This window comes from Nothobranchius furzeri, chromosome 5 (assembly GCF_043380555.1).
Source record: "Nothobranchius furzeri strain GRZ-AD chromosome 5, NfurGRZ-RIMD1, whole genome shotgun sequence".
In the NCBI taxonomy this organism is placed as follows: domain Eukaryota; kingdom Metazoa; phylum Chordata; class Actinopteri; order Cyprinodontiformes; family Nothobranchiidae; genus Nothobranchius; species Nothobranchius furzeri.
In genome coordinates this window covers 37891976-37913772 of record NC_091745.1, presented here as the reverse complement: position 1 = coordinate 37913772, position 21797 = coordinate 37891976, and the positions used below count along the sequence as shown (strand labels likewise).

At 43.1% G+C, this 21797-nt stretch overlaps 3 protein-coding genes across 3 annotated transcripts; all 3 read left to right on the top strand.

Annotated features, from left to right (window-relative positions):
• Positions 1 to 4288: 4288 nt before the first annotated feature.
• On the top strand, positions 4289 to 10768 carry si:dkey-238d18.4 (TBC1 domain family member 15). The gene is made up of 10 exons (XM_015975071.3): positions 4289 to 4709; positions 5716 to 5901; positions 6010 to 6134; positions 6665 to 6768; positions 6844 to 6911; positions 6997 to 7143; positions 9547 to 9637; positions 9709 to 9857; positions 9942 to 10083; positions 10155 to 10768. Exons 1-10 carry the CDS (start codon positions 4496 to 4498, stop codon positions 10321 to 10323), a joined length of 1395 nt encoding a protein of 464 aa, XP_015830557.3. The 5' UTR covers positions 4289 to 4495; the 3' UTR covers positions 10324 to 10768.
• A 482-nt stretch (positions 10769 to 11250) lies between these two features.
• hsc70 (heat shock cognate 70) lies at positions 11251 to 18381 on the top strand. The gene is given in 10 exon segments (XM_015975070.3): positions 11251 to 11384; positions 15398 to 15602; positions 15779 to 15984; positions 16068 to 16220; positions 16305 to 16406; positions 16408 to 16864; positions 16981 to 17183; positions 17260 to 17458; positions 17556 to 17788; positions 17954 to 18381. Coding segments are annotated over 9 exon segments (1929 nt in total). The 5' UTR covers positions 11251 to 11384; the 3' UTR covers positions 18125 to 18381.
• A 225-nt stretch (positions 18382 to 18606) lies between these two features.
• Positions 18607 to 20978, top strand: LOC107395653 (serine protease 48). Its single transcript, XM_015975072.3, has 7 exons — positions 18607 to 19169; positions 19367 to 19470; positions 19559 to 19638; positions 19738 to 19819; positions 19935 to 20115; positions 20237 to 20367; positions 20653 to 20978. The coding sequence occupies exons 1-7, from the start codon at positions 19124 to 19126 to the stop codon at positions 20812 to 20814; spliced, it is 786 nt and encodes a 261-aa protein (XP_015830558.1). The 5' UTR covers positions 18607 to 19123; the 3' UTR covers positions 20815 to 20978.
• The last annotated feature ends 819 nt before the right edge of the window (positions 20979 to 21797 follow it).

Below are 21797 nucleotides of genomic sequence, written 5' to 3'. Positions count from 1 at the left end.
GTTATTCACCCTTCCAATAATTCATTATGAAATTATCTATTAGTTAATTAGATATCTATTAATTAGTATTGTTAATTTCCTTAATTTATATTTTATATTTTATCTAAATTGAGGATGGATCATATTAGTGAGCCAATTAGTTAATACCTCATTAAGGTTCTAGCTTCTGGGTTACAAAAACATTTGCCAGTAAATTCTCCAGCCATCTACCCTGCCTGATCTCTGCCTCCGGACCTTGTTTTTTCTCCTGATCCCTGCCTTGAACTCTGCCTGCCATCACGACCCTTGCCTGTCTTCTACCACGTCTCCAGCCTGCTCCTTGTACCTGCTTGTGCCGATCTGGTTTTGACTCATGCCTGCCCTCCGACTCTGTCTCCTGCCTCGCCCATCTGGTAACTCCACCAAAAATAAAATAATTTTTTTTATATACTTTAACTGTGTTTGGCGTCATTACGGGTCTTCTGAGTTCAGCTCATGACAAATACACCAAACAGAAAACACATTGTTCAAACATATGGTTCTCAGGGAGACATTTCTAATCTCGCATCAAAATTCATGTTTCTGTCTTTGATCAGAAATGGCTGTTTTGCTCTTTGCATTTTCTTTTGTTCTTCCTCCTCCTTGTGCCCTTACTTTTACACTGCACCTCAAAAACTATCTCTGTGATTCTGTAGTTCAGTCAGTTCTGGAAAAAAATGGAAGGCACAATGTTCAGGGCCATACAATTTTTATAGTACCATAAAAAAGTGACATCAAAGGGCTGATCATGTGATCAATGGGCTTCTTCTTGTCTTTGGGCTGGGTCAGAACACAGCACTTCATCGACATCACAGGCAGTATTTTTCCTCTTAAGGCAACAGGGGAAAAGCCTCTGGTGTGCCGTATCCAGCCCTGACAACATTCCTCATCTGTTTCACCACCAGGCTACATGGCTTACATTAGATTTACTCTGGCGTAGGGTTGTCTTATACACTTTCCATCTCCAAGAGGAGAAAAACTCCAATCTGATTCAGGAAAGATGAGTTCGGAGGGAGGTACAGGTTCATGAACTGCCCATTGATGGTAAACCATTCCCTCAATAGAGCATCTCGGTGGAAGCTGACATTGTCCCACACTATTACATAGGCGGGCGTGGGATCTAGCTCTTGACCTTGCTGCTCAAATAATACATCTCTTAGACTGACAAGAAATCTGAGAAGATGCTGGGTGTTATAAGGCCCCAATGTAACATGGTGATGTATAACAACATGGTTGCTGATAGCAGCACAGATTGTAACATTGCCACTTCGTTGACCAGGGACTTCAACAATGGCCTGCTGTCCAATAATGTTTTAGTCTCTCCTTCTCTTCTGAAGATTGAAGCCTGCTTCATCAACAAAGATGAGCTCACAGGGTCTGTTCAATGATTCCAAGTCAAAAATCGTCTGTATTGAAATGCAATATACTGTATGTAGAATTGTGTAAGTTGTACAGAGACGCTATGCTGTAGCGTACAATTAGGCCTAACATATGCACTTCTGATTCATATACATTGTAGTGAAGAGTAACCATTCACATAGTATGTCGACAATCTGGATTACAGTGAATGTGTCTGCTGTACACTTACCTGGTGAGTTGCGCTCAGAAGGTACTCTGTAACCCTGCTTCATTTGCATCCTGTTACGATAGAGGACACGGTCAATTATGGAAATGCTCACACTGTCGAGTCCCTGGAAGCAGAGGCAGAGCTGGCCTAAATGGCGCCCTGTGCGAGATCCCCCTGTGACCCCCCCCCCCCCCCACACACACACACACCCCCACACCCCCACACACCCCCACACACACACACACCAGAAAAAACATTACCCCTACAACTTTGTTTCAAATTGCGTGGAGTGTATATATAACAACTTTTGCTAACTGAATACAACATCCAGCTCCTGGCCACCTTCTCACCACTTGTCAAAGTTCTACTGAAATAGTGATGATGACAACATCTGCCATCGCTTTGATTCCTGGGAAATATGAAAGTAGTTGGCACCTTAGTAGGTCCTCTTCGAACTAGCTCTGTGCGTATGCTGTCGGTAATTGGTGATGACCACTTGGCTGGGTCTGAAGAAAGCTCATTTCCCGATTCCAAGAAGAAAGAATGGTCCTACCAGCTCGCCACTTCAATATGAAGATCAGTTCAACATGGGGAAAAAAACCTGACCTGTAGGCCAGAGAAACGTTCATTAGCACATCAAGTTCGATTCAGTTTACCGGTAAACATATCACGAATGTACAACAGGTCAATTATTAATCATCTTGGCTACGCAGCTCAATCTATGCATTCCAGTAGCGTTTGCTACAAACAAATACAAAAACAACAATAAAGGAAAACAACTGTCTGACAGACAGCATAGCCGAATTCAAGGCAACACATAAACAATAATCATTCGATTGCTCTTGGTTTCAAGTTAAGCCCATTAAAGTGCTTAAGGAAATAAAAGTGTTTCAAAAACAGCGTTTTTGAACCGGAGTTCTGCTCGCGGTGGGAACTCCGCCGAACAAGGTCATTTTTTATAGCGAAAACGATCGAGTGGTTACTGACAAGTAAAAGGGTGTTATTGGTAGATGTTAAGCACACTTACCGCTGAGGTAAAATGAGAGTATAAATGAATTGAGGGGAGAAAAACGTTTTGTTTTCCAACGCCGTTCTAAAGCAACAAGCTTACAGCCACAGCAGGAGTCGAGCCCGGAAGTATTCCCCCACAGCCAGCTTTGCTGCGACGTGGAAGGAGCCAATCAGGAAGGGGACCTCACAACAGCTGACGTGGGTCATGTGACAGGGAGTAGTTGATATGGGTTACACTTTGTTGTGCTTTTATTACAGAAATATTATTATTATCATCACTATTATTATTAAGAACATGCGATTTCTATGTTTTGTTTATGTATTGGTTGATGCTAAAAAAAATTTTTTTAGAAAAAAAAAAAGGAAATTAAATGCCGCCCCCTGCAGACTGCCGCCCTGTTCGGCCGCACATGTTGCACATATCAAGCTCCGCCACTGCCTGGAAGTGTGTGTTGTCTTGTATCACTCACTCCCGGATTTCCATGAGTCTTACTGTGCTTTTTTGAAGGACCACGCCCACTATAATGGTCTCCTGCTCCTGAGTGGATATAGCGATCCTTCCACCTGCAAGTGGCAGCCTTGCAATTCTATGAAACGTAGATATGCAGTTACAGAAATCATTCATGCAGTGCAGTGCAGTGATGAATTTCACAAATGTCTATTGGAACAGCTGCATATACAGTAGTACGTATACATTTATAATTACAAAAATACAGTGGTATACCTGTTCTCTTCTCTGAATGTCCTTACTATGGCAGACAGAAAAACGGTTGCACTCGAAGTCCTGCTTCTCTCAGTCCACAAACAACAACACGGTCCATGATTGTTGCTCCAATTTCATCGGATATTTCCACTCTTTTTCTTCATCCTCCTCCTCTTTCTTCTCATCCCCCACCTCGCATACGCACTCGTCCTCTCACAAAAATTCTTCTACCCATTCTCACACTTTCTCATTCCCACCTTCAACAACCTGTTTGCTCTCTGAACTGGCTTATATTGGTTTTCACATCATTTGAAACACGTGATTTTGACTGATTGAGTTCAACCAATGATGTTGCTGCTCTCCTTATACGTAATTGTTGCCACTTGTGTTTACCAGTATGGATGACATGTGCATTAGGGATGACATGTGCATTAGAGTGCAGAGTGTTCCGTAGAAAATTCGTAATTAAAATAACTAAAAATCAGAATCTCTTCTCCCCCAGCACAGCTGCTACTTTACACACGGGCAAATTTATGGTGGTTTTCTCCAAGTTTTTTTGTCCTTCTTTCACCAGGAAGAGCCGAAGCTCACTAAACTAATTGCTCTCCTCAGTGTCTGGTTTCAGGACGTCAGCGTGGTGAGACAAACATTTGTAGTCCTAAATGTGTTTTCACACTAAACCTGAAATAACTTTTGCCGTCTAGAAAAGAAGCGCTTTGTTCACGGACATCATGTGAAATCCATGACACATATCAAACAGGATCAAGAAATAACTTTATCCTCTAATCACACTCATTTGTGTGCTTTTGTTGTTGTTTTTGTTTGTTCTGGAAGTATGACCCATGGTCCGGAAGTAGATGGGCGTGATCTTAGCTGTAAATTGGTGTCAGAGTTGCTGTGATCTGACAGACCACTAGATGGCAGCGGTGTAACACGTTTAATTCAGCTTGAACTTTGGGCCTTTAAACTCGCGCTCCACCTGGAATGTGGGCCAAACACTTTCAAGGTGCGGTCACGTGACTCCCTGCTGACCAAATCGCAGGAAAGACAGTTAGTGATGGTTCCTGAGGGTTCCTGAGCTCGACTCTGCATTAGGAAATCAGTCTTATTTCTGGGAAGCGCTGCTGGGAAGAGGCATGTTGTTGTTTAGGGATAAAATGCGGCGGGAATGACTGACTGTCCTAATCCAGGGACACATGGAGGAAGTGATAACCGACACCGGGAAGCTGTTGCAGGCGGCAGGAGAAGAGAGGAGCCCGGTCAGCCAGCAGCCAGATGACCGCTGTAGGAGGAGGGTGGCCGCGGTGAGCTGTCCTGCTCTGTCCGCCGAGAGGCTCACCTTACCGGGAGTCATGGACACAGAGGGGCGTGTGGACGAGTCCCGACTGAGGATGCACATCCTCAAAAACGGTACATTACTCCATTCTCCCGAGCTGCTGCACAAATGAACATGAAGTTAAAAATAAAACGTTTTAATTAAGTTTTGCAATCCTGATTTAGAGGTCAAACCAGTTCAAATACAAATATTCGATTAAGTAAAAATAAAAACTAATGCAGTTGGTATCATTTGTTTAAAATTGAGGAAGGGAAATCTGAAACATCAACCACGCAGTTTGTGCTGATGACTTATTCTGACCTGCTGGAAGGCAGCCCTGTTCACTTTGATGTTGGACACGAGCACTTTTGAGATTTCCATTCCGTTGTTATTTAACAAAGTTCAACACATTTAACAAGTTAAAGTTTTTGTTAAGCCTTTAGATTTGATACAAATGGGTGTCTTTTCCTGAGTTGACGCGGTTTTCCGAGGATGGTGTGAAGCTACTGAAGGTGGATGCACTCAGTAAAACATGAACATTTCTCAGCTCACTTATCACAGTTTTTCTTTACTTGTTTATATGAATTCACATACATGAAATAAAGATTTGGAACCTTGCACATGATAGATGAGATCATAGATGAGCTACGATTTTGTGTTCAGATGGGATCTCATCCAGCCACGAGAGTCAAGTGATGTTTTCTTCAGGTCTTAAGTCGAGTCACAATCCAACTATTCTCCTTTAAAGTCCAACATCTCATTGAGCATCAGACCCCTGAGGTAAAGAGCCTCAGCGTGACTTCTGGGCCAAAACAACGTGGATCTTGTATAAATGTGGGATTTCTGGGTTGGTTTGAAAACTTCATCAGGAAACCGCTCTAGGACGTGGAGAGAACATCACATGTCTGCATGAGCAGGAATGTGGGAACAAATCCGTCTTTTTGTGGCCCAGTGACCTTTTCTGATCATTTCATCTCTACCAAAAGATAAAAGGTCCCACTTCACGCATTCCATGAACCCAGCTGGCTGAGGGTCTTTTCATCTGATCATTTTAGGATTATTCCCACAGAGCTTTCAGTGGATCCCTTTTTCCCTGTTTAGGTGGCGTTTCTCCGCCTGAGCGAGGCCTGGCGTGGTGTTTCCTGTTTGGGATGTATCCGTGCAGCTCCACAGCTTTAGAGCGTTCTCTTCTGCATGAGCAGCTGGTCGTACGTTACCTCGTCATGAGGCGAAAGTGGCGGCGGTTTATTCCATCAGCAGTTCAGATCCAGCTTAACGGCACAGATGGTAGAATCTCAGTAAAAGAAGTTCATTCACCTCTCAGCTTCCAACTCAGTGAAGCTGTTTTCTTCTTGATAATAATTTAGAAAACTTCTTCTCTGCTGATTCGTCCAGCTGAGCTGGTGGCAGCTCTCGGGTACTTTGAGCAGAGAGAGGCTCAGGCCCGGGCCCAGCAGCAGACCCAGGATCAGTCTGAGGAGCTCAAGGACAGATGGACCTTTCTGGAGCTACAAGCTCAGGTTGGACTACTCCAGCATACATCTCTAATTTACATGTTTGAACTGCAGCTGTTGCCCTTTTTATATTTTAACATGGGAGCAGTGCAGTTTAGCTGCTTGAAGGCGTGGTCAAACAGGCCTCCATTTTGTTAGACAAACTCATTTATTTACTCTGGCATCAGATGACCTTTGTGATACTTTGAGACGTGTTTATACTCGGGTGGCTGTACATCTTATTGCTACGTCTTTAAATGGAAGATAATTAGCAGAGTGCACCACAGACAACTTGCACTTATGTATGCAAACATCCCAAAAGCAGAGGAGAGCTGAAATATCAACCAATCATAGTTGGGTGGGGGGTGTCTCCTCCATCAAGCTGCACAAGCATGCAAGGCTGTCAGCCACCCTCAGCCTGATTAAGCTACATCAAAGCACAAAACCAGATCAGGTCTTCTACAGTTTCTCTCCAGTGAAATCAGTGAAAATGAAAACGTGTCTGTCGATCACTGACATCAAACTGCTTGGTCTCATCGTCTCCCCCTGTTGGGCAGATCCTGTTTGAGCGCGTGACTTTTGACCAGGAGGAGCTGCAGGAAGCCATAAGAATCATTGACAAAGACGTGCCTCGAACAAACAGAGACCTGAACTATTACCAGTGAGTTTAGCACCAGCTGTTGTTCTTTGCATTATTTAAACTCTGCGTCCTTAAATAAGTTGCATATTTCTGCAGAAACGAAGGTTTAGGAAATCTGTTGGTGCTGAGAGACATCCTCATAACTTATGCTGCCTTTCATCCAGGTAAGGGCAGACCTAGAGCACCAGGAGCATATTGAGTAGACCTCAGAGGATGTTTCTTCTCACTGTGTCTTTGTTGTATCTCCAGAGGTTAGCTACGCTCAGGGAATGAACGACCTGTGCAGCCGCTTCCTGGAAGTTCTGGACTCAGAGGTTGATACTTTCTGGAGTTTCTCCTGCTACATGGAGAAATTCTCCAGAGATTTCAGAGCTGACGGCCTGCACAGAAAACTAGGTGGGAATAAAAGAAAAATGAAACTTTATTAATCAGAAGTTCTACAAAATGAATGTTATGTAATTTAATCTGTGAGATTTTTGGCGCGCTTTGGTGTTCATGCCTTTATTATTCCAGAGTAGAACAGTGCAGTAAATCACATTAGCACGCAGTTTTAGGTTCAGCTCCAAACAGTTGAGAACACCAATAAAAACACTTAAATAATGTGTCACTGTCCACTTAGCAGGGTGCTCTTATTGGCCGTACCTTCTGAACGGTGTGTTTTTAGGCTCCTTTGCAGCACAAAGATGGCAGACAGAGGGCACAACACACTGGCAGCATGACATTCAACAAAAATATACCTCCAGTTCATTCTGTGTGATGAGCCATCTGGTGAGATTTTGTCAATCCTCCATCCATCTTCATCTGCTTATCCGGGGTCGGGTTGCCGGGGCAGCAGCCTAAGCAGGGAGGCCCAGACTTCCCTTTCCCCAGCCGGCCAACTCTTCCAAGGGAATCCCAAGGTGTTCCCTGGCTAGCTGATAAATATAGTCCCTCCAACGTGTCCTGCGTCTTCCTTTAGCTCTCCTCCCAGTTGGACGTGCCCAGAAAACCTCACCAGGGAGGCGTCCAGGAGTCATCCTAATCAGATGCCCGAGCCACCTCAACTGGCTCCTCTCGATGTGCAGGAGCAGCGAGTCTACTCCGAGCCCCTCCTGGATGACCGAGCTTCTCACCTCATCTCTTAAGGGAGAGCCCAGCCACCCTGCAGAGAAAACTCATTTTGCCAGCGTGTATTCATGATCTTGATCTTTTGGTCACCACCCAAAGCTCATGACCATAGGTGAGGGTAGGAACGTAGATCGACCAGTAAATCGAGAGCTTCGCCTTCCGACTCAGCTCCCTCTTCACCACGACAGACCAGTACAACGCCCGCATCACTGCAGACGCAGCACCAATCCGCCCATCGATCTCACGCTCCATCTTTCCCTCACTCCTGAACAAGACTCTTCCACCTGGGGCAGGACCTCGTCCCTGACCTGGACAGTTTGTCGTATGGTTCTATTTCCAAATGGGCTATTCTCTGAAAAAAAAAATAGATTTTTATTAAAGGCCTGTTCGTTTCCCTCTCAAACCTGTTTTTCTAAACTGATGCACGTCTTGCAGCTTATATTGATTCTTGCATAATATGTTTTAATGAGTGTTTATCTTCATTAAACAGCTCAACTTCTTCCACCCACTGAAGTAAATTAATATTGCAGTCTAAAAGTATACACACTCAGTCCCGACTCTCAGCTCATTGTTTGTTGCGATTTCAGTTTTGACAGTAATGAACGGCCCTCTTCCAGAGGCCCTGTTGGGATCTCTTAGGACCACTTCTTCGCTGACAAAGCTAACCTGAAAATTAGCCTTGAGTTACATTTTGTTGGCTATTGTTTTATTATGACATCTTTAGGTGAGGCCATTTTATCCGTACAGCACATTTTCAGCAACAAGGCAATTCAAACTACTTCACGGGGTTAACCCTCCCACTCTTTATGGGTGACCCCGCGAGGAAAGTTGACCAGTGAGCAGGGTTGATGGTTTATCCCTTGAGGTCCATGTGGTAGGGGTGAGGTGGTGCTCACTCCTCACCCCTGCCACATGGGCCCAAGGGATAAGCCATCAACCTCAATGGTCAACTTTCCTCGCGGGGTCACACCCGTTAGGAGAGTGGGAGGGTTAAAAGGAAAATAAAATTCTACCTGAGAACATTGATGGGTAGAAAAACAGACGGCAGTGTAGGATGTCCCAGTTGTTCATAATGGAAGCTCCAAACAATGAACTTTCAAACTTTATTCAGAGGAACTCAGAGTTTGTGAGCAGCTTTGTGGTCTTCAGGAGGATTGTTTCAGATTGGAGGAGCACGAAAACCAAACGCTGTTCTCTGTGTTTGGTTCTGACTCTGGAGACGAGGAGCAGACTTGAACCAGAGGACCTGGGAGGTCTGGAAGCTTGAAGAACTGCTGCCTGAACGATTCACCATTCATGTGCTGCTCTTTTGATCTAGACACAAATCTGTGAAACTTTACATTATGACTTTTAAAGTTTTTTTTTAAAATCTGCATCAGAATAAAGAGACATGTCCATAAACGTAACAGAAAATATCCAATTATAAATATTCCCAGTTCATACTGGCAACTTTGTGTGAACAGGGTGTTTATAATCTCAACTTTACATGGTTTGTGACCTCTAGTGGTAAAGTCAAGTAATTAAAAGTCTTTTTCATTTTCTCTGCTCAGAACAACAGATCGAACTTTTTGTTATAGGTTTTACTGTTAGTATCCCCTAAACAAGACAAAAGGCGTTCCCAAGAGCTCAGATGATGAAACAGAACAGACTAGAGATGTTTTCTCTTCATATCAATTGTTTAATCTCTTTCAGAGCTGGAGGCGGCCTTGTTGAAGGAACTGGACCCCCCTCTTTTTTCTCATTTAGTCAAAGACGGCATGGAGAGTTTCACCTTCTGCCACAGGTAGAGCTTCTGCGTAATCATTTTTCTCATCTACAGTTTTTTGTCCTCCCACGTGTCGACTTCTCTCCCAGGTGGCTCCTGTTGGGCTTCCAGAGGGAGTTTGAACACAGCGATGCCCTCCGTTTGTTTGAGATCCTGAGTAGTGACCATCTGGAGCTCATTTCACAACAGCTTGACCGCGCTCGCTATCAGGAGAGGCTTTCTCAGAAATACTGCACAGGTCAGAGTTGGGGAAGTAAAGCTGACACTGAGAATGACCTGAAGAAAATGTCTCACACATTTGTTTACGTTGGGATTTTTCCAGACGACAGCTCCAAGTCAGACCTGCAAGCATTCAACACGGACTTCACCTTTGAGCTTTTCATCTGTGCCGCCATTCTGTTGGACAACCGAGAGTCTCTGCTGCGCTGTCAAGATGACGTCCAGCTCATCCAGTTCACCAGCAGGTTTTACTGTTCCTGCTTACGTGTACTTTGATGTTTGCATTGCATTAATGAACCCTCCCACTTTTACACAGCCTCCAGGGAACACTGGACCTGAACAGCACGCTGCAGAAAGCAGAGAGTCATTTCTTCAATTACTGCAAGCGCTGTGCCTGGGATCACATGCAGGAGCGCTGCAGAGCAAACAGCAGCAAACACGAGGACTTTTTTTATCAGCTACGAAGTTTATTTATTTTAAAGTAAACTCTCCGTTTTGCAGCAGATCACTTGTTCCTGCTGACGGCTGCATAATGTGCACGTAAATAATTTAAAAATGATGCAATAACAGCTGTGATTTTTTTCTCGTTTTTTTTTACTACAAACGATTTTTAAAGTAAAATAATGCATCCTGTGGTGTGTTAACTACGTCATATACGCTTTAACCTCATGAGGTTTTGTCACATTTAAATATGAGCAGAGTGCAGAAGTGAGCTGTCACAACAGCTGCTGTTCTAAAAAAACACCGCAGTTTCATTTGAGACCAGATGGCAACCGACTCTGTGAGCAACGGGATAAAGGGGGCAGTTGCAGTCACAAGGAAGTGAAACACACACTCACAATGTGATTTATATGACTTTATTAACACTTTTCATTTTCTGGTGTTTTTATGTTCAAAGTTAGGGTTAGGTGCATGTAGGAAATAAAACTTCTGTCCTAGGAAGCCCCACCTCTAAGTGCATCTGTAAGCTATCAGAAATATTTTAGTAAATATGAGTTTGTCAATAAATATATGTACACAGGCAGTACTGTATCTAAAATAGGTTATTTTTGTTTGTTTTTTATGAGGAACAAACAATGCTTATGATGTTTTTTTGCAAAGATGAAGTAAAACCTAATTGCTAACACTGTGGGCCTTTCAGAATCCTGATGGCATGTGCATGTGAGGATTATTATCCAGATTTAGAAAGAGGTTTTTACATAGTTTTCATACTGTAACTGCCTATTATATAATGAAAAACGTGTTTCTTTAACCTAATCAAAGCCTTGAAATCCTGCTGTCCTCTGGTCCTGTTCTATATACTACAGAGATAAAAATAGCAGCCTTTCATTCAAGGAACTGTGGCCAGGGAGCAGAAACGGGCCTGGAACTTTCTTTGGTGGGGTCACTTGACACCCCAGTGGGCTCAGAGAGTTATAAACCAGGAGAGCAGCAGCTCTCGTCTGTCTGCCAGGAGCCAAGAAGTAGTGCTGGAGAGTAGTGTTGTTGAGTACGGGCTCAAGCGTCACCTTCATTCAGAAAGCTGGTGATCATCAAACTCTGAAAGGTAACTGCATTAGATGGGAGGCCTTTCACTCTGGCCTGGTTTCATAATCTGTCTTTTTGCTTTAAATGAGTGAGGTTTGCATGGTTTCTGCCAAACAACAGCATGGTTGATATAATACCAAAAACCAGTGCAAAAACATTTCAGCTCTACTTTGCCAGGCTTAAGTGTTTGCTGACTCATTTCTGTGGACTTGTTGAAAAGAAGCACCATCAGCGTTTTTCTGCTTCAGGTTCTACAACCAAAGCAGATGAATAACATGTTGATCCTAAAATGTTTCATTTATTGCTTCATCAGAAAATAAAGACTAAGTGTTGCTAGTTTACGGTGTCTGTGTGTCAAAGGCAGAAGCCACAGAGCACTTGTGAACACTCTTTCTAAAATAGGTCATTAGCTCAGTCAGCTCACCAAAAAGCGCTGCAGCAGCAAGAAGCTGATGATAATTCGTCATCACCTTAATTTCTGCCAATGACTCACATCAGTAAAGGGTTGCATCAGAAACCAGGGGAGAATTCCCCCAAACTACGTCTAAATCACCCTTTTAATTTACTTTGGGGGCACTGTAGTACTCCCCTGATATGTTAGGGGACATACAGCCTCAGACTTGTCGATAAGAAGAATGTAGAGAAGTAGAAGGTTGTTTCCTTACTTAAAAAAGATAATTTTCTGCACACAGAAAAATGCTGGCAATTGTGTTGGTCAGATGATCTCATGTGGTATAGAAAGCTGCAGTGATTTCATCACAAGGCTTTTGGTAATTCTCTATAAAAACCTTTTTTCTGAACCACAAACCACAACCTTGACTTTATGGGAACCATTGATTGTTGACACATGACCTTATTCATGTGTATCTCAGCATCTATGAGCTGTCTGGAGCAAGAGGCAGAAATATAGATGCACTCACTTATACTGCACGCAGAACAATGTTAAACCAAAAACTGATGATGCAGAGGGCAAAAAGCCTTGCTTGTAATCAGTCAAGGCAACAGGACCTCAGGTCAGGTGGTAGAGATGAGACCCCCCCCCCCCCCACCACCACCACCAAAAAAAATGTATATAACTGTCATACTTGGGGGACAGCGGTACCTCAGGAGGTTGAGCAGGTTGTCATCAGAAGGTTGCCAGTTGAGTCCTGGCTCCAACCAGAGAATGCTGCCGTTGTGTCCTTGGGCAAGACACTTAACCCACCTTGCTTGTTGCCTTGCCTCTGTCAGTGCGCCCCAGGGCAGCTGGCTACATCGTAGCTCATTCCCACCAGCATGTGAATGACTGTGTTGTGAAGTGTCTTGGGGGATTGTAGAACCATAATAAGAAGGCGCTATACAAATACAGACTATCATTTAAAATTTCATATATGGGTGGGTCAGGAGCAAACGTCCACCCTGATTTGATATTTCATGACCTCAGATGGGGTCCTGATACAAATCCAACATAGAGTTCCAACTCTATAATAAGCTGAGACCAAAATAAAGCCTTGTTCACACCAAATGTGGAATGGATGCTGTCTATTTTCTGTACGGCTTCCGGACCACCATTCACTCCGGCTACAGTTCGTGTGCTGAACATTTCTGGAAATTGGCTTGAGAGTGCATGCAATAAATTCATCAATAGAAAAGAGCTAAAAGCCATTGTTTTCTCTATCATACACTGAGCTGACATTGCTGTCATTACAACTAAAACCTGAAAACAAATGCAACACTGGTTTTATTTTGAAACATACCGGATGCACCTTGCTGAAACATGTCTCACTTCATGTCTGGCTAGTGTGATTTATTTAACTTCATGTCAAACCACATGTGGCGTCCAGAAAAAAATAGACTTCACGAGGAAACTTTGCAGATCTCCCGATCCGGATCTGCTCCGCACCACATCGTAGCTGTGGATGCTCTGACTGGATGATTTTTGGTCTTCATCAGTTCTTTCAGTGTGAGCAAATCTTCAGCATCCTGATCACAGCTTTGCCATGCCATACCATTTTATTTGATATAGCGCATTTAAACACAGCATGCGAGCTGACCAAAGCGCTGCACAGCCAACAATCATAAAAGGATCACATAATTAGTAAAAAACTGTCAATAAATTGCGATAAAAAATCTACTTAAGAACAAATACAAAAGGGAACTAGAACATTAAAATAAGGTTCCTGTCCAAATAATAGAAATAGGTCTTCAATCGTTACTTGAAGACAGCAATTGGATGGCGACTGACGAATTGAGATGAGTAGAGCATTCCAGAGGACAGGGATAGCAAGCACAAAGGCCCACAGCCCCCTTGCTTTATATTTCACGGCTGGAGTGTAAAGTAGCAAGTGGTCCGCTGATCTCAGTGAGTGCGCCGGCACAAATTGCGTGAGCAGCTCAGACAGATAGGATGGTGCAAGACCATTCAGTGCTTTGAAAGCAAGGAGGAGGATCTTGAATTGCACCCTGATGTCACGGGCAACCAATGGAGGTGCACCACAACTAAGGTGATATGGCTATGTCTGTCGGTGCCTGTTAAGAACCTTGCAGCAGCATTTTGTACTAATTGCAGCCTGTTCAGGGCCGTAACCGGGGTGCCGAAAGGAAGAGAATTAGCATATTTCAGGTGAGAGGTGAAAAATGCATGAATACCTGATTCTAAATGGGTTTGCTTCAGAATGGGCTTCAGTCATGAAAGACGGAGTAATTGAAAGAAGCAGGATTTCAACACTGCATTTATCTGTGGGACCATTGATAATCCAGTATCCAGCTTCACCCTAAGGCAGGTGACACACTGTTTAGGGTCAGGACATGGCAAGTTTGGTACTGACATGTGCTGGATAGGTTCCTAGGGTCAAACATAATCAACTCCATCTGTTGCTTATTGAATTTTAGATAGTTTGCAGCAGACCACCCCTTCACATCAGCGAGTCAATCCATCATTTGTACATCTGTGTTTGGCCCATTCATTGCCAGGTAGATCTGAATGTTGTTGGTGTGGCAAGGTGGAGAAATGAGGGCTCGGGCGGGATTCAATCCCCAGACTCCCGGGTGAGAGTCCCACATGCTAACCAGTCAGCCAAAGCGACATCCCCTTGGCCAAGTAGCCAGGCCGCATAATCAATCGGGATCCAGTGACACTCACTCTGTCACATTGACATAGATGTGATAGCTAATGCCATACCATTCAAGAATCTTTCCCAAAGGGGTAAGATTGTCTGAAAACAGTGGAGGACCCAAGACAGAACCCTGTGGCACCCCCCGAATTCAACAGAAGACAGAGCAAGGCACAGTATCTCATCTGCACGCTGAATGATTTACTCATCGGGTATGAGCAAAACCAGTCAAGCACGGTACTCAAGAGACTGACCCATGACTCCAGATGGTCCAACAGAATTTGGCAGTCGATTGTATCAAAGCTGCTGAAAGATCTAAGAGCAGCAGCAGTGCATGGGACCCTGAGTTAGATGCAACTAAAATGTCATTCATCACACAAATAAGAACAGACTCAGTGTTGCGGTGCGGTCTAAAAACTGATTGAAACACACCCAACAGTGAATTTCCCCCCCTGTGAGTTAAGATCTGTGAGTGGACTGCTTTTTCCAGGACCTTAGACAGGAATGGGATGACTGAAATTGGGCCCAAGTTGTCTTCAAAATCGGCTGCACAACCTTTTATTTTTGAAGGTTGTAGGAAACACACCAGTGGAAAGACTGGTGTTCACGTTGGTCAAAATAGCTGGACCAAGGACAGAAACAAGATCACGCATCAACTTCAGTGGTAGAGAGTCCTCTGGAGAGCCTGCAGGTTTCACAGATTTAATCTGTTTACCAAGGTCTTGGAGATGAACAGGATCAAATTCAGAAAGAGTGGGCAGAGCTTTGGGGGACACCATTTCAACGTAAATCATCATTAGGTCATTCAACCAAAAAGGAAAATAATTTCTGATCATCATCATTAGCATAATATTTTGTGTTGAAGAAATACATGCACTGACTTGGTATTGTTCACCAAACAGAATGTGCTGCAACAAATATGTCTGTCTGTTTTTCCTAGATGTCTAAAGGACCAGCAGTAGGTATTGATTTGGGTACCACCTATTCTTGTGTTGGAATCTTCCAACATGGCAAAGTGGAGATTATTGCCAATGACCAAGGAAACAGGACCACACCCAGTTATGTGGCCTTCACAGACACTGAGAGACTCCTTGGAGATGCTGCCAAGAACCAGGTGGCCATGAATCCAGCCAATACTGTATTTGGTAAAAAGAAATACACAACACTGAAACACCCACATGACAAGATAGGGAAAAATGTCAGTCACATTTTTCTAAATCACCTTAATGAATAAAACACATAACCAACATTTATAGTGTATACATTAAATGAAATGTGCTTTTAATTATCTGTGGTTCCTTTGTTGTTACATCTATTTTAGATGCTAAGCGTCTGATTGGTCGTAAGTATGATGATCCAGTAGTCCAATCCGACATGAAACACTGGCCCTTCAAGGTTATTAATGACTCCTCAAAACCCAAGATAGAGGTTGAATACAAGGGTGAAATCAAAACCTTTTTCCCTGAGGAGATTTCTTCAATGGTCCTCAATAAAATGAAGGAAATCTCTGAAGCTTATCTTGGCAAGGTAAATAACAACGGCCTACAGTATGTGTAAAATAAGCCAAGGACTACCTCCCCCATTGAACTGTGGTCTTTCCATCATTTCAGCCAGTGAACAATGCAGTTATCACAGTTCCTGCTTACTTCAATGACTCTCAGCGTCAAGCAACCAAAGACGCTGGGACAATCTCTGGTCTTAATGTGCTGCGAATCATCAATGAACCCACAGCTGCTGCTATTGCATACGGCCTGGATAAAAAGGTAACTAAATACCTATAAAAAGTTACACGCATAACCGATTCTGTTTGTTTTGTTTTTCTAACTTAATCCGTCCCATTCTCTCAGGTTGGAGGCGAGCGCAATGTCCTCATTTTTGATCTTGGTGGTGGTACATTTGATGTGTCAATCCTCACGATTGAGGATGGCATCTTTGAGGTCAAGGCCACAGACAGCAGGCGACACACATTTGGGTGGTGAGGACTTTGACAACCGCATGGTTAATCACTTCATTGCTGAGTTCAAGCGCAAGTTCAAAAAGGACATCATCAGCAATAAGCGAGCTGTGCGTCGTCTGCGCACTGCGTGCGAGCGTGCAAAGCGCACCCTCTCGAGCAGCACCCAGGCCAGCATTGAAATTGACTCGCTTTATGAAGGTACAGACTTCTACACCTCAATCACCAGGGCTCGCTTTGAAGAGCTCAATGCAGACCTGTTCCGCGGAACGCTTGAACCAGTGGAGAAAGCTCTCAGAGATGCCAAAATGGACAAGTCCCAGATCCATGACATTGTTCTGGTAGGTGGATCCACACGTATCCCTAAGATCCAAAAGCTTCTGCAGGACTTCTTCAATGGTCGTGATTTAAATAAGAGCATCAACCCAGATGAGGCTGTGGCTTATGGGGCAGGTAGGTCTCGGCCGTATTTTGTCTAAAATCTTTTTTTCAAATGTGTTGAAATTTCACAAAGTCAACGAGGGAAAAGCATTCTAAACATTGTCGTTTCATCATTTGGAAACTCACAGCTGTACAGGCAGCCATCTTAGCTGGCGATAAGTCTGAGAATGTCCAGGACCTGCTCCTGCTGGACGTCACGCCCCTGTCCTTGGGAATTGAAACAGCTGGAGGAGTGATGACAGTCCTTATCAATAGGAACACGACCATCCCAACCAAACAAACCCAGACCTTTACCACCTACTCAGACAACCAACCTGGTGTGCTTATCCAGGTAAAGATCACAGAGAACAGTTCACAAAAATGTTACTGATTGATATTACCAAACCATGCTGTGAATTGCTCTTCAGGTTTATGAAGGGGAAAGAGCCATGACCAAGGACAACAACATCCTGGGGAAATTTGAACTGACTGGTATTCCACCTGCTCCCAGAGGAGTTCCTCAGATTGAGGTGACCTTTGACATTGATGCCAATGGCATCCTCAATGTATCTGCAGTGGACAAAAGCACAGGAAAGGAGAACAAAATTACCATCACCAATGACAAAGGTTTACCCATAAATAAGGCATTATAATGTTATAAAGTCATCTTCTACATGAACAAAGACAGGAAATAAATCAAGTGTTGCACTTTATTCTCAAACAGGGCGACTGAGCAAGGAGGACATTGAGCGTATGGTGCAAGAAGCAGAGCAGTTCCGGGCTGAAGATGAGGTTCAAAGAGACAAGGTCTCTGCCAAAAATTCCCTCGAGTCATTGGCCTTCAACATGAGGAGCACAGTAGACGATGAGAAGCTTAACGACAAGATCAGCCCAGAGGACAAAAAGATTATTGTGGACAAGTGCAATGAAGTAATCGCTTGGCTGGACAGAAACCAGGTAAAAGTAAATCTTTGTATCAGAAAGTGAGTTCCTCATTCCATAAGCTTGTGCAATCACCAGTTCATACAATAAAGTAGATAGGACAGTTGCTCACTTATCTTTCACGATTTTTGATCACAACTCTTGAGTCTTACTGAACTATGTTCCCCAACATTTATCCAGACTGCTGAGAAGGAGGAGTATGAACACCAACTGAAGGAACTGGAGAAAGTGTGCAACCCCATCATCTCCAAGCTCTACCAGGGGGGTATGCCAGGAGGAATGCCCGGTGGCTTCCCTGGAGGGGCAGGAGCTGGTGGCTCTTCTGGCCCAACCATTGAGGAGGTTGACTGAATCCTGCTTGTTATCTCAGTCACAGTCCAGCTTCTTTGCCCACATGAATTTGATCTCATATCCTGAATGGCAAAAGCATATTTTCTTGTTAAGTGAATACCCTGTTATTTTTACCTTTGAGAAATTCTTCTGAACTTCTTTCACAAATCGTTAAAAATGCAACAATTACTTGAACAAACAATCTCAATGATCAGTAAAATGTCAAGCTAATCTGTGATTTCATTAGATCAATAAAGATCAACAAGATTGCTCACAAACCTTTGTGTGTGTTCATTTGTGTTTGATTTATTATTCTGTTATGACACAGAGCATTGTGTGGTATGCAAAGCTTTTTGAAATGACATTTATCTTTTATATCTTGTGTTCCTGGTTGGTTCTTGTTTAACCTTGTGATGCATAATGGTCACTGCAGTGGACAGGTATTCAAAATTGTTATTTATTTATTTTTTGCTATTAAGCACAGCTGTTGAAGACTTTATTGCATTTGAGCCCCTCCATTTGGACGTCAGTAAGCCAAGTCAATATATTTCATGTTCAGAATGCACGCTGTCCACCAAGGTGGACATGTAATAAATTATTTGTAAATTAACAAAATATTACAAAATTTTTTGTCGAAATTTGTTTCATTCACACCTAAAAATGAATGAAAAAATTGTTTAAAAAATCATGGTTGCAGATTTCATAATTCATGCATCAAACTTTTTGTAAATGGTCCAAAATGGTTTGAAAATAAGTCCTGAACATCAGTATCAACTAGATTTTAAGGCAAACACAGTAGAAAATGAATGGATTTGTTTTTTCTACACACATTTGGTTTGACTTTGCTCAAAGTGCTTATCACCAGGTGGTTTCTTCCCAAGCTGAGGACGGTGGAACACAAACGGGGTGGGATTTGTGATGGCCTCACACAGACATCAGGGTCAAATGTATGAGATAAACCTATAAAAGGGAGTCTCTGGAACTGCTGAGGCACAGGGAATCGACTATCAGGTCGTAGTCATGTTCTTGCTCATTAGTTGTCTTGCTCTTGTGGCTTCAGCACTGGGTCAGTATCATTATGCCGTCTCTCAATTCATTCATTTAAAGTAAATGGTGAGGAAGAAAAGGGTAAACTTTGGAGTTTCAGTGTTTTTCATCGAATAATTTGTGTTTCAAAAGGATTGTAATCTGTAAAACACAGATTACAATTTGGTAAGATTTACAAAAAAAGACCATGTTGTGCATTGTGTTGGTGGACCTCAGGGTGTGGAGTGCCTGCCATCAAGCCCCAGGTGAGTGGATACAACAAGATTGTGAATGGTGAGACAGCTGTGTCTGGATCCTGGCCCTGGCAGGTTTCTCTTCAGGTATGTATACCCTCATTAAAAACACTGAAATTATTTCACCCAAAAAACACGTGTAAAAAGTATTTATATATATATATATATATATTAGGATGGTACTGGATTCCACTTCTGTGGAGGTTCACTGATCAACGAGTACTGGGTTGTCACTGCTGCTCACTGCCGTGTGTCGTGAGTCAAGTTGTGTCTCAAAATCAAAAGACATTCAAAGGTGATAGAAATTCGAACACACTACTGTTGTTGTATTGTTGTTATTGTTGTTGTATCCAGTGCAATGAGCCACCGCGTCATCCTGGGAGAGCACGATCGTCAGACCAACAGCGAGCCACTCCAGGTCAAGAGTATCGCCAGGGTGAGGAAAACACAGTTTGACTTTCACAGTTGCTGAAACTTAAGCCTTTTTCTACAGTAATTATTTCAAATGTTATCAAAATGTGTTTGTATTGTATTCTCACCTCTCCTTGCAGGCCATCACTCATCCCTCCTACAACGCCAATACCTTTAACAATGACATCACCCTTCTGAGGCTGTCCTCCCCAGTGCAGATGACAAACCGTGTGTCTCCTGTGTGCCTCGCCACCTCCAGCACCAGCATCCCCTCTGGAACCAAATGTGTCACAACTGGATGGGGCCGGACGGGACAAACTTGTGAGTCAGAGACGTTGTGTGTCCACTTGTGGTGATTTTACAAACAGATGTGGAACGCTTTGTAGAGAGAAAACAAATGGCTACGTATCTGGAGTTGTCTCTCTCTTGTCTCTGTTCTTAGCGAGCCCTCGTTACCTGCAGCAGACAGCCCTGCCTTTGCTCAGCCCTGATCAGTGCAAGAGCTACTGGGGTTACAACAGAATCACTGACGCCATGATCTGTGCTGGTGCTTCTGGAGTGTCCTCCTGTCAGGTACAGGCTCCTTCAATTCCTATCAATGACAGTCAGAAATGGTTTATAACAGGCTAAATAGTCTGTAAATAATGCTTAATGCAAAAAAGTGTATTCAAGTCCAAAATTTAGAGTGCATACAAACAAATTTGCAGACATTAATTCTACTAACTTAACAACCGTATTGTTCACTCAGCCACAATGAGCACAAAGAGTGAAAACACTTGCAAAACTAAGAGATGAGTACCAGATGAATTATAAATGATGTTTGATGACATTGTTAACAAAACTTTTGTCTCCCTTTAGGGTGACTCTGGTGGTCCTCTGGTCTGTGAAAGTGGTGGTGTGTGGTCTCTTGTGGGTATTGTATCCTGGGGTACCTCCAACTGTAATACGTACGCCCCTGCTGTGTACTCCCGTGTGTCCTACCTGCGCCGCTGGATCGACCAGACCATTGGTTACTACTAATGTGTAGCACAGTGATGCAAAGGTGTTTCTCACCGACCCCTACATGAGACATCCCAATTATAAAACAACAACTTTCTATTGACAGCAAATGGTAAAGATCACACTGTCCTATTGTTTTGGAGAGTTTGTTAGAATTCAACCAATAAACTCTGTAAGATATCTGATGGAAGAGTTATTTTCCTATCTCATTCACACACACACACACACACACACACACACACACACACACACACACACACACACACACACACACACACACACACACACACACACATATGGGTTGGCCTACCGGGCCTGGGCCCACCCACTTGCACTCGGGCCCACCCCATAACAGCCGTGAGCTGCTCTGACCAGCAACCAATACCCATTTTTTGTGTATGTCTAAGTTATGTATGTGATGACACATTTGTGTTGGTTGGTATCATGTGTGTTTGTTAAAGGGATACTAAGCAGTTTTGCTTGCTTTTAGCACCCCCTAGTGCCCATTATTTATTCTCTGTGGTCAAACCAAAAATTAAATCTATTCAGGTTTAAATATGAATGTACGGATATTCTTTGTTTCTTGCATACACACTTTATGGCCATCCCCAGTGAGATTATAAAACACCGAAATCACCAACAAATAATCAGATGCCGGACAATAGGCACAACATACCTATGCTTACTGAAGTTAGCAGGTGAGTAATGTATGTGCAAGTGTTTATTTTAAATGCAATAAAATTAAATATCAGAAAAAGTAATTAGTGGTAATCGTTTTAATTAACCCCTTAAGCCCACTAGCCTCCATTTATGTGGGAGCACGCCTCCTACAGCAACATTTAACTTTCAATCATTTGTTATTACAGGCACTAACAGTAGGTCTAAGTTCATACGAGTGAGTAGTTAATATTTATGTTACTATTTATGATTTTTTATTGCTTCTTTACAGTGAAAAGCTGCTGATGTGTAATTTGTAGGCATATTTACATGTGTGTATATATGCA

What these genes read in the sequence shown, in the direction of transcription:
- si:dkey-238d18.4 (XM_015975071.3), top strand. Translation starts at nt 4,496, where the DNA reads ATGGAGGAAGTGATAACCGACACCGGGAAGCTGTTGCAGGCGGCAGGA. An exon ending in AGAGACCTGAACTATTACCA is followed by an intron (nt 6,769 to 6,843) that starts GTGAGTTTAGCA and finishes ATATTTCTGCAG; the next exon opens with AAACGAAGGTTTAGGAAATC. An exon ending in TTCTCAGAAATACTGCACAG is followed by an intron (nt 9,858 to 9,941) that starts GTCAGAGTTGGG and finishes GGATTTTTCCAG; the next exon opens with ACGACAGCTCCAAGTCAGAC.
- LOC107395653 (XM_015975072.3), top strand. Translation starts at nt 19,124, where the DNA reads ATGTTCTTGCTCATTAGTTGTCTTGCTCTTGTGGCTTCAGCACTGG. An exon ending in GCTGCTCACTGCCGTGTGTC is followed by an intron (nt 19,639 to 19,737) that starts GTGAGTCAAGTT and finishes TGTTGTATCCAG; the next exon opens with TGCAATGAGCCACCGCGTCA. An exon ending in CTGGAGTGTCCTCCTGTCAG is followed by an intron (nt 20,368 to 20,652) that starts GTACAGGCTCCT and finishes GTCTCCCTTTAG; the next exon opens with GGTGACTCTGGTGGTCCTCT.